Source organism: Octopus bimaculoides, chromosome 6 (genome assembly GCF_001194135.2).
Source record: "Octopus bimaculoides isolate UCB-OBI-ISO-001 chromosome 6, ASM119413v2, whole genome shotgun sequence".
Classification (NCBI taxonomy): Eukaryota; Metazoa; Mollusca; class Cephalopoda; order Octopoda; family Octopodidae; genus Octopus; species Octopus bimaculoides.
Window position 1 is genome coordinate 81,574,622 of NC_068986.1, and position 12,945 is coordinate 81,587,566.

At 34.3% G+C, this 12,945-nt stretch overlaps 1 protein-coding gene across 4 annotated transcripts in view; it reads left to right on the plus strand.

Annotated features, from left to right (window-relative positions):
- Window positions 1-12,945, plus strand: part of LOC106881659 (cAMP-dependent protein kinase regulatory subunit) — a 455,850-nt gene that overhangs the window by 142,279 nt on the left and 300,626 nt on the right. The window contains exon 1 of one of the 4 annotated variants that reach the window (XM_014932126.2): window positions 1,819-1,935. The exons of the other annotated variants lie outside the window; for them this stretch is intronic. Coding sequence (XP_014787612.1) covers window positions 1,933-1,935 — 3 coding nt within the window. The 5' untranslated portion in view covers window positions 1,819-1,932. Of the gene's footprint in view, window positions 1-1,818; window positions 1,936-12,945 lie in introns of those variants that run through there. 4 annotated transcript variants of the gene reach the window in all.

Genomic DNA, 12,945 nt, shown 5'->3' on the forward strand with positions numbered 1-12,945 from the left:
CACACACACATACACACACACACACACACACACACACACATGTATGTATAAACATGTGCTCACACATGTAACTTTTTCTTTAATTCTATCTTGATTCTTCTATACTATTAGTACCACTTGAAGTAGAGAAGCGAGAGGTTACATAAAAATGTGCTAGATTTGGTTCAAGAAGACTGTAACGAAAAAGGTCAGATAAGGAATTGTTTGTGTTATTGGTGTTGATATTGTTGGTTGCTTTTGAAAACTGAAGCAACTTAGCTAAATTACAATTGCAACAATCTTTCACATATGCGGTACTATTAAGTACCAGTGTTTAAACTATATTAGCCATACTTAATTTTAATATATGTGCGCGCGCGCGTGTGTAATTTAGTGATTCTGCAAAATAGACTGATAGAATAAGTAACAAGCTTTAAAGAAATAAGTACTATGGTTGATACATTCATCTAAAAGTTCAAGGCAGTGCCCCAGCATGGCCTTGGTCTAATGACTAGAACAAGTAAAATACACACACAAACGGTGTCTCAAAAAATGTATAATCACATTGAATGATTATAAAGTCAGTGTTTATTAAGATACATTTCATTTTTAAAATTTGATAGAATCTATACACACACACACACACACACACACACACACACACACACACACACACACACACACACACACACACACAATGGGCTTCTTTCCATTTCCATCTACTAAATTTATTCACGTGGTTTTGTTTGGTTTGGATTATAGTAAAAGACACTTGTTCAAGATGTCAAACATTGGGACTGAACCTGAAGTTACATAGTCAGGAAGCAAGCTTCCTCAATCACACAGTTATGCCTGCACCAACACACACACACACACACACACACACACACACACACACACACACACACACATATATGCACACACACTCACTCGCTCACTCGCACTCACTCAAACAAAATATGGTTTTCTTTTATTTCTTTATATATTGAGTACCTTAATTTAACTGTTTCCTTTCATTTCTAATGGAACCCCTGGTACAATTGTTTGTATGTGTGTGTGTTTGTGTGTTTTATTAGTAATTATTTCTTCCTTCATAAGTTGTGCTTTACTCTTAATTTTTTCTCAATGTGGGAAATTGTCCAGGGGCAATTGACTGAAGAATAGTTTTTCAAGTAGCCACAGAGAAGCTCTCTTGTTGGCTTGAATAGCCATAATAGTGTGTGTGTGTGTGTTTTATGTAACGTTGATTTTCATTTGGGCAGCAACAGTAGCTGCTAAAGGAAACTAGTGGAGGAAATTCTCAAAGCTGATCTAACATATTTGGAATTCATATACTTTATCAACAACTTTATATTTCATCACACATTGTTTAGAAAGAGGGTAGTTAGTTTATGATTCCTATTCTAAACCCTATAAGAAGGGCTGAATATGTTTCTACCTATGTACCACCATCTTTAAATATGTGAACTCCTTTTTGTTCATATTGTGGCATTCTAAATTTTTTTAAGCAGTTTACTTTATTCTTTCTACAATGATATGTAGCTATTTATATATTTACTGTGGATTGCTTCAGGCTGCACCTTGTTTCTGTTTGTACTGAAAAGCAGTGAATCTAAGATATTAAAACTATCTATAAAAATTTCTTGAGCGCTATATCATGCTCAAATAAATGTGATTCTAAATCCTGACACTGCATCACAAAATTATTTAAATTTAGATAAAAATGTTGTGGAATATTTATCAAAATTACGTTTGTATTCATCTGGTTTTTGTAAATTTAGTTTCTGATAGTGAGTGAGTGAGAATAGCTATGTTGACCAGGTCATTATATGCGTTTTGTTTATCTAACTAGCTGCTGGGGTTATGATAAGGAAATACTTCACTAAGATTCATTGTGAATAAATAGCTAAACACAGGTTTTATCAAGATCACAGTTTCCAAGAAAGAAATGGTATGGTATGTATTAAACTGGAAACAATTTTATATGAAATTACATTATTTATCCTACACTGAATGATAGGGGTAAAAAAAAAAAAGAAAAAAAAAATCCTTTTTTTTTCACAAACCAAAAGCAATGATAATTATTGTTTTCATTTTCATGTTTTTAATTTGTGATAAATGCTTGAATTTTATCGGTCTCTTAACACTTATGTAATCCTATATTTGGTGCTACTCAGCTAACTATATTTCTCATTATTTAGTGTGTATTATGGAATTTCTCTGTGAACTATGTCTAATTCATAAGGAAAAATAATTTCACCTTCTTTATTAATGCATTTAACAATAAAGGTAATGGAATTACAACTTGTGAACTGTTCTTTTCTATAACTGTGAGATTTCATATCAGCTACAAGTTATAGAAAATAGCAATTCAGAAGTTGTATATATGATCATGTATTAAACAGCATGAAGTTTACCTGACATGGCACCTTAAAGTACTATCTTTTATCTCTAACTTGTTTCAGTCATTGGACTGCAGCCATGTTTGAGCATTGCCTTGAAGAGTTTTAGTTGAACAAATCAACTCAGTACTTATGTTTTTTTTTTAAGTCTGGTACTTATTTTATTGGTATCTTTTACTGAGCCATTGGGTAATGGGAACATAAACTAACACTGATTTTGATCAATGAAGTGTGTAACAGGCACAGGCACAAAGACACAGATATATGCATGTATATATATATAAACATATTCTACTTCAGGATGGTCATTTTTTTTTTTTTTGTGCCAAAATAAACACCTACACTATATATATATTTTTTTCTTCACTCGTTTATTACCGTTATTTTATTATTTTGATGCCTGTCCATTGTCTGGAAAGCTTTCATCACACATCTGTGACCTCTTCAGTGACACTTTTCATTTCTCTGTGTGTTCTTGCTCCACTCACTCCATTCTGTTCTAAGATGTGTATCTTTATGTGCGCATGCAATTGTGTCCTTGTTTGTTTGTTTGTGTGTGTGTGCGTATGCTTGTGTGTGTGTGTGTCATAGCTAATAGCGGCAGTGTGGCCTTCACCTCAGCCCCAACCTCTCACCCTATTGTGCTGCTGCTGTCCTAAGACCTGAGGGGGGGAAAAAAAAGGGGAATGTGCAGTTTCTGTATTCTTCTGTGTATGTGTGTTAGTCCACGGTGTTACCATCGTGGTCTTTGCTATTGTTATTGCCATCATCAGCACCGCTGTTGCTGCTGACCATGATAGCTGTGTTGTTGACAGCATATAGCCATTCATGAGGTTTCATGTGTTTGTGTGTGTGTGTATGGGTTTGCTTCATATGTATCCATGCCCTTTATATAGTTTTATTTATTTATTTTATCTATGTCTGTCTTACATTTATCACAGGTATGTGGCAGATATATTTATATATTCATTTATTTATCTATTTATTTGCAAGATTCCTGATGTGAAATTTTGTTTTGAAACAGATATTATTGTACTTCGGGATGGTCATTTTATTTATTATTATTTTTTTTTATGGTCATGTAGAAGTTTCAAAATTTGACAGATTAAGTTTCCTTCATGTAATACATATAAAAGTTTGGTTTTAAAATATTCAGCTTTAAATAGAATAATGGTAACAAGCACCTTTTTAACAACATTGACTTTTACTAAATAAATGTCTAAACACTACACTGGAAATTGCAAAGTTTCGGAAAGTTTAGTGAAGGTGTGTTGCCCTCTGCATAGGATGTTAGGGTTACACTGATAAGGACATGGGTTTCATTCCTTGAGTGGGCACCATGTTGTCTCTTTGAGCAAGGCACTTTTTTTCACCTTGCTTCAGCTTACTCAGCTGGAAATGAATACCAGCTTAACTGATGCAACTCTCTCTCTCTCTCTCTCTTTCTCTCTCTCTCTCTCTCTCTCTCTCTCTCTCTCTCTCTCTCTCTCTCTCTCTCTCTCTCTCTCTCTCTCTCATTATCACATCCTTGATGTTCTTCTAAGTCAAGAGTGGGAGAGCTGAGATGGTATCTATGTCTGCATGCAACCACATTACATAAGCACTTGAAACAATTAATGAAAGCATGGTATGAGCTACCATGTCACTTATGATTGATGACTGATAATAAAGCTTCTTTACAAATATGAACTACTGTTTTGAAATGGATGAAAGTTTAGTTTTGATATGGGCAAAATAGAATGTGCGAGAAGTAGGGGCAGTTAACTAGTATTAATGATTGCTCTAGAGAACTTGACTACTGCAGTATAAAGTGTAAAGTTTCAGTTCTCAGCCTTTGTTGAGGGCAACTAATTGTTATGCTAGTAGACATTAAAAAAATAGTAAAAAGGAAACACTAATATTTTAACATATATGGTTAAATTTGTTTTATTAAAACACTAATTTGTTTTAATATATGGAGACGATAAAGTTCTGTAGTTTTCAGTTTTGATGTAGCTATAGATTGTATACAGTTCCTGATATTGGCAACATCAATATATCATCTCTACTTTTTGTTATTCATTATTTAACCTAACTGGGTCTATTTGACTTACTAAAGAATATTATTGCATTTGTTGTGAATTGTAATATCAAAGGTTATAGTTGATTGCATTCTCTTTATTGAAGAAATTAAAAAAAAAAATAAAACAAAATATTCTTTATAGTAAAGATTTTCTCTTTAGTGAAATGTTTATCTTGAGAACTTTCCAGTTTTTGCTGTTTGCTAGTATGGAGTTTATGCAAGTAGCTCAGCATTACTGCTCTTGGCAGTGGCATTTCTACATGAAAAGTTCATCATGTTTTCATCAGATTTTGTTATGAATTCTCATTTTAATGATTTAATGGAAACACTTAGAAAAGGCATATGAGTGATCTCCTTAATGCTTAAACAATAAACAAAAACACTCAAACAGTATTATATAATACTACCTCATTCAAACTGTTTCTTTTATCCACAGAAAGGCAATAACATCAGAAATAATGGTTTGCATAACTTTTTTTTTCTTGTTTGCTGTTGATAAAATGACTGGCTCTTTCAATAGAAAACAGTTTAGTCTTAATGTTCATCTGAAAACTAAATACTAATGTAAGGCACCAAGATACAATGGTAATGTGTTATAATCAAAGGGGCTGAAATTGACATTAGGAAATGGTTAAAAAAATAGACTGTATACATGTTAAACATGAAATTAGTAAAGCCAGATACCCTTCTATAAAATGTCTAGTGGAGGAATATCAATGATGAATGAATGTACTAACAATTGTAATTATGGCTACAGTAAAGGTTAAATATCTGGTTAGTATAATGATGTTTTTACAGTTGGTTAGTGTTGTAACAACTAAACATCTGGTTAGTGTAGTTACAACTGTACATCTGGTTAGTTTGGTGACAGCTGTACACCTGGTTATTATAATAACAGTTGGACATCTGGTTGGTTAGTAATGGCTAAATGTCTGATTAGTGTAGTGATAGCTGTATATCTGGTTAGTGCAGCATCAGTTGTATGTCTGGTTAGTGTAGTGTAAGTTGTACATCTGGTTAGTGCCGTGACAATTGCATCTCTGGTTAGTGTTGCATCAATTATATGTCTGGTTAGTGTAGTGAAAGTTGTACATCTGGCTAGTGTAGTGACAATTGTATATCTGGTTAGTGTAGTATCAGTTGCACATCTGGTTAATATAGTGATAGTTGTATATCTGGTTAGTGTAGCATCAGTTGTATGTCTAGTTGGTGAAGTGATAGTTTTACCTAGTGACAGCTTCTGCTCTGCACCTAAACACAAATCTCCAGGAATCAGTTCGACTTTTTCATTATGTAAGTTGAAAAGTCCATTGTATTATTCCAGTCAATTTTGATGACATGAACTGTTCTATTGTGAAGAGATCTAGAAGAAATGATGTAGAAAGAGAAAAAAGAACTGGTTTCATTTATCAAAATAATGACAGCTTCTGTTGTTTACAATGAGAAATATTTTACAATTGTTTCTTTTGGAAACTTCTATGCCAATATTGTGATGGGGATGAAATCTTATTACTGTTTAATTAAATGATGACAATATTATTTTCTGTTATATTTTGCTTTGGATGTTTATTCAAATAAAATTTAGCAGCAGTTGGAAGGGTTTTTTTTTTCACAGTCTTCTGCACCAGTTATTAGAAAATACAGGTTGCTGTTTAATCAGTTTCAAAACAACAATTGTTCAAGATATTATCGCCACACTTGTTAGAAGCAATAACATGTAATGTGAAAGATACTGTGTAAAGTTCCTTTTGTGATATCACTAATAGGATATCTTGTAATCAGTGATATTCAGAATCAGCCATTACAACTTTGATAAGTTTGTTAACAAATGTTAGATAATTAGTCTAACACTTTAAATGTGAATGATTGTTCTAGAAGGAACAAAGCTTTCTTTACCAACTGTATGCCCCACCATCTCCACCACTGCCTCTCAAATGTCTTTAGTTTTTAAAATAGCCAGATAATGAGTGTTGTAGTAATGTTAATAATAGAGCTTAGGCATCACACAATCTTATTTTCTTTTTCCTAGAAGTATGCAAGAAATTGCATTGTAGTAGTTGCTGTCTTTAACCTTTTTGTCATCACATTTCTCATAAAATGCACTACTTACATGTTTTGATTAATTAAAATAAAATTGAGAATTTGGTTAGTAAAGTAAAATTTTTATTTTTTGTTATTAGGTTAATTGGAACATATCTAAAAGTCTTTGTGTAAAATTTTGGATTCAATTTAAATATTTAGTTCTGTTACCTAGAACCAACCACCAGAGGTTTCAGGTAAAAGTTATCTTCTTGTGTCATACTGACTCATAAGGGCTGGTTTCCTGGTTTACAAATTCTCCACCAAGACAGGATGCTGGTCCATCACAAGATTACTTATTTTTGCCAGCTGAATGAACTGGAGCAATATGAATGAAGTGTTTTGCTCACGAACACGTGTCACTTGGTATAGGAACTAAAGCCATAGTCTTATGATCATGAGTCCAACACCCTAAGCCATGCGCCTCCACTAGAGGTTTCAGGTGGGTTGCTATAAAAAGAGTTAACAATTTCTGTGTATAAATTAGTCTAACACTTTAAATGTGAATGTTTGTTCTAGAAGGAACAAAGCTTTCTTTACCAACTGTATGCCCCACCATCTCCACCACTGCCTCTCAAATGTCTTTAGTTTTTAAAATAGTTTGGTAGTAATTAATCAGATTAGATATAATCACAGTTTCATTACAACAGTAGTGAACAATGGAAGAGATTGTAGATAACCAGCTTTCACACTATCCAATTTTTTGTCTCAGTGTTTTGTGTTCAAATCCTACTGGTGTTGGTATTGACAATTCAGATTCAGTACAATAAATACCATGTGAAGCTGAGGTTATCGTAGAACAAAGCAATTTGCCTAGTTAAAACAACAAAAAAGTAAGTTGGACATAGGGCTTACATTTTATCAGTTCTTAAGTAAGGTGAATTTGTAATCTTCTTTCAATTTCCTGTTAGGATTTAAAATAGTCTGTAAAGTAATGAGCATCATAACACCCTTTTCTTTTCCTGCCCTTGTTATAAGTCTGAGCAATGATGTCTATGTAGGAAAAAAATGATGACTGTTAATATTGCAGTCTTTCAATATTGATTATGTGGCAAGCTGGTTAAATTATCTTCATATCTATTTTGACATTGATTACAGAGATTTGTCTTTGCGAGATTATGTCCCCAACTGATAAACTAACTTCCAGTAATCAGTCACTACTGTGCTACTGCACCAATGGGGTTAACAAGCAACAACATTGATTTCTGATAAGCTTCTTAAAATATTGTGAACACTAGAAATATTATACAGTTATTTTTAAACATACATTCACACATACATACAATCATACACATTTATTTTTCTCTCTCTTTCTGCTATATACATTCATATATGCACAATCATCTTTACACATACACACATGAATTGATTCATACTTATTCTGTCACTCATCTTTATAGACATGTATTCATACTTTGATATTTTCTGATTCATAGGCCAAAACACAACACTCAAACACAGACACACATTACTCATATATAAATGCTCACATACTCACACCCACACAATGTACTTACATTGCTATACATTCACATCATTGCCAACCCAAATGTGTGTGTGTATTCCTATTTCAATACATTTCTATCAGTATGTGTATATAATTGGACAGTGGTACCAGTTTTATCACATCTCTTTGGTAATCTCAGTTAATGCTGCCAGTATGTTGTGTACATTGGCGATGGTCATACTGTCTAATCTTTGCAATCATATTAAAATGGTTATATTTTCATCATGCAGATAATCTATTTGGTCAGGCTTTCTTAATCTTCTCATTAATGTTTCACCATTTTTCTTTTTGCATCAAAGAAAAGTGAAAAACAGTTTTGGAGTTCTTAGGGAGTGTCCTTGGAACAGTCCATTGTATTGTTCAGTACTGGAATATTCTTGTTTCATTCATGAACCCTTTTGCTAATTACAGCCATGCATATGAGAATAAACCAACAAAGGAGATTCTGTAAGGTTACTCCACCTGCTAGGAATAATAGGAATAATAGGCAAATGAGATGGTCATGGTTGGAATGCATTTGATTATAGCTTTGCTGGATGGGATCTGAGTTGGCACTGAACAACACTGACAGCAACTAAGAACAACCTTGTAAAATGACTAAATTGATAAGTTCCAAGACTTCTAGAACTAGTGTTCAATACCAGTTACTGTAGCAATAAACAGGTGGGATTATTTTTCATAGTAATGATGCATTTGTAATGTAACCAAAAGATATTTTTTACTTCAGCACTGAGCAGTTGATGGCCATCCACACATCATAAGTATGGATCTCATGATACTATTGATAACCTATGTGGAACTACATAGATGCAGGGAAATATTTTAGATTATGTGTAAAAAAAGGTTATCCAATTTATAGATGCAGATATGGCTCTGTGATTGAGAAGTTTGTTTCACAACCACATGGTTCTATGTTTGATCATACTGCATAGGATCTTGGGTGTCTACTGCCATAGTCTTGAGTTGACAGTGGATTTTGGTAGACGAAAATTGTTTGAAAGACCATCTCTCTCCCCCCCCCCTCTCTCTCTCTCTCTCTCTCTCTCATTTCCTTCAGTGATGCATATTAGTGAAGGGTAGAAACAGTGTTTTAGGAATAAAAACATTTACCTTGTTACTGTTGTTATCAGAGAAGCGATAAATTAGTGATTAGCCCCTTGGAGATTTACGATAAATAATGCTATTCTTCACAAATTTTGAGATAAAATAAATGATTGGCAGATTCTGACATTATCCAATCAGTCAATGACTGATGTACCGAGTGTCACTTGTACCTCAAATATTTCTAGATAACTGTATTTAAGTGTAACAATTTATACTTCTGTTAATCAGTAACCACCTCTCTTTTTTGTATTATCCTTTGTGCATTTCAACTACACAAATCAGTATTGAACCCTCTGCCACTCCTTTGGCCCCAGAACTGTATCTCTAGAACCATTTTTGTTCTGTATATTTTTCCCAACTGGCATCAATCTGCAGAAGTTGGAGCTAAACATCAACCACATCTGCTTCAGCAGTCTGGGATGACCTGCGTAAGTTGCGGCCCCTAATCTTCTACATTACTCTAAATAATAATTGCTTCTAATTTTGGCACAAGGGTGGCAGTTTTGAGCAGGGAGTGTTAGTTGATACCATTGACCCTAGTTCTGAACTGGCTCTTCATTTTATCAACCCTGAAAAGATAAAAGACAAAGTTAGCCATGATGAGATTTGAACTCACAATGTAAATAGCCAGAGAAAATAATATAAGGTATTTTGACCAATGCTCTAATGATTCTGCCAATTCTCCGCCTTCTTGATGATGTTGATGGTGAGGATGATGATGATAGTAACAATATTAATGATAATGGTTTAAATTTTGGCACAAGGCCAGCAATTTTCAAAAGGAGAAGATTACTTGATACCATTAATCTCAGTACTTGACTGGTACTTTATTTTATTGACCTTGGAGGGATGAAAGGTGAAGTTGACCTCAGTGGAATATGAACTCAGAACATAATGACTCAGAAGAAATACTGATCTAACAATTCTGCCAATCCACTGCCTTGATGATAGTAATAATAATTAATAATAATAATGATAATAATTTTGACACAAGACCAGCAATTTTGGGGGAGGGGGCAAGTCATTACATCGATTACAGTGCTCAACTGGTACTTATTTTACTGACCCCAAAAGGATGAAAGGCAAAGTGGACCTTGGTGGAATTTGAGCTCAGAACATAAACATGGACAAAATGCTGCTGAGTATTTTTCCCAGTATGCTAATGATTCTGCCAGCACACTTTCTTAATAATAAAAATAACAATAATGATCCTTTCTACTATAGGCACAAGTCCTGAAATTTCAGGAGGGGAGACTAGTCTATTTCATTGACCGCAGTTTTTCACTGGTTCCTAATTTATCAACCCCAAAAAGATGAAAGGCAAAGTTGATCTCAGCAGAGTCTGAACTCAGAATGTAAAGATGGACGAAATGCTGCTAAGCATTTTCCTCAGCATGCTCACTATTTTGCTAGCTTGCCACTGCAATAATAATAATCATCATCATCGTCATTTAATGTCTGTTGGCATGGTTAAGACGGTTTGACTGGGCTGGCACGCTGGAAGGCTGCACCAAACTCCAGTCTGATTTGGCATGGTTTTCTATGGCTGGATGCCCTTCCTAACGCCAACCACTCCAACAGTGTAATGGGTGCTTTTACGTGCCACCAGCACAGGTGCCATTTGCATGACACCGGGGTGCTTTCACATGTCACTGGAACGGGTGCCAATTTGCATGACACCAGTACATAATAATAACTTGTTGGTTTATTTATATCCCCACAGCTTAGCAGTTCAGCAAAAGAGACTGATAGAATAAGTACCAGATAAAAAAAGACAAATAAAAAGACTTAATAGGCTGCAGTCCAGTGACTGAAACAAATAAAATATGAACAATAAAAAGCTGTCGCAAAGCAGACGATGGTAGCTTCTGCTCAGTTGTAGTGAAAATGTTTATATTGAATGAGGAGGATTATAAGAGTTAGAATCCTTTATATGAAGGAAAAAAAAAAAATCCAAAACAAAAATGATGAACATAGGTGCAGGAGTGTGGTAAATAGCTTGTTTACCAACCACATGGTTCTGGGTTCAATCCCACTGCATGGTACCTTGGGCAAGTGTCTTCTACTGTAGCCTCGGACTAACCAAAACCTTGTGAGTGGATTTGGTAGATGGAAACTGATAGAAGCTTTTCGTATATATATATATGTGTGTGTGTAATGTTTGTGTGTCTGTGTTCCCCCCCCCCCACCTACTTAACAACCAATGTTGGTGTGTTTATATCCCCATAACTTAGTGGTTCGGCAAAAGAGACCGATAGAATAAGAACTAGACTTACAATGAATGAGTCCTGGGGTTGATTTATTTGACTAAAGGCAGTGCTCCAGCATGGCCGCAGTCAAATGACTGAAACAATTAAACGAATAAAAGAAAGAGTTAAGGTATAGATTCTGCCAGAATTTAAAAGAAAGCTGAGTGTAATTTGTTGCATGTGTAGGGGAGATGTGTACAATTGAGCATTAAAATTCTGCAATGATTATGGTTGGGTCTCACATGAGACAGGGGGATGAGATTATCTAAGCTATTAGTAGGTAATAACTCCCTCAAATTTAAAAACAGCAAGGAAGGGAGATAACTCTGAAATCAGATTATCTGAATTTTTGGACGATAGAGACAATATAGACAGGAGTGAATCTTGTCTTTAAAAGAAACGATGAAAGTAACGGACATGTTTCAGTCTTACTGGCCTCCTCAGCAAAACATTCTAATCACTTGGTAAGACACACACACACACACACACACACACACACACACACACACACACACACACACATATAAATTAACAGAATGAAATAAAAATCCAAGGCTGTGAAAGATTTCAGAACATTTACAAAGAGAAGGTCTTACAACTATTTCTGGGATATTTTATATATCCATTCATCGGAGACGGTGCGAGAAAATGGTTAAGCAATAGTTATTCTAGAGAAGATATGAAATAGAGAGTGAAGTGGAGGAATGAAAACAGATGTGAAATATGCAGGGATATTATACCTGCAGTTCCATTATTTAAGCAGAATGGTATACATATAAGTTTCCTGTACCTTGTGTGTAAGTTCCAATAGTATTTATATATATAAAAAAGTGTGGCTTTCTGGTTAAGAAGCTTGCTTCCCAACTACGTAGTCTCAAATTCAGTGTCACTGTGCATCACCTTAAACAAGTGTCTTCTATTTTAGTCCCAGGCTGACAAAATCATTGTGAGTGGATTTGTAGAATGGACAGATGAGATCCAGAGATTCTTGGTATAGAAAACTGTAAACATTCAAATGATTCAAATTTAGACTCCGATGTCTTTACAAGGGACAAATTCCTTGGGGTAAAGAATAGTTATAAAAGGAATTCAGGTGAGCAGATATAAAGGCAGTTATGTAGATAAACAAATTAAATATGACAACTTGGGTTTGATATACAATATATATATATATATATATATATATATATATATATATACATGCAAACAGAAAGTAAGCAAAAACAGAAGATTTTCAGACAAGTATTTAAGTATAAATAAGCTTGATCTATTGATATGTAAATAGCTATGTATTTATATTTAAACATTCATTGTCTGATGTTATTCTATATTTCTAGTTTTCTGTGGAAAATAAGTCTGGCCATGGAGAAATACTACCTTGCTTGGAAATAGGTGACTGGTTGGGAACAGGAAGTACATCTAACTAGAGAAATTCTGCCCCAATAAATTTATCTAATGTACACAAACCTGGAAAAGTAGATGTTAAATTATGTTGAATGTACGTGTGTGTGTGTGTGTGTGTGTGTGTGTGTGTGTGTGTGTGTGTGTGTGTGTGTGTGTGTG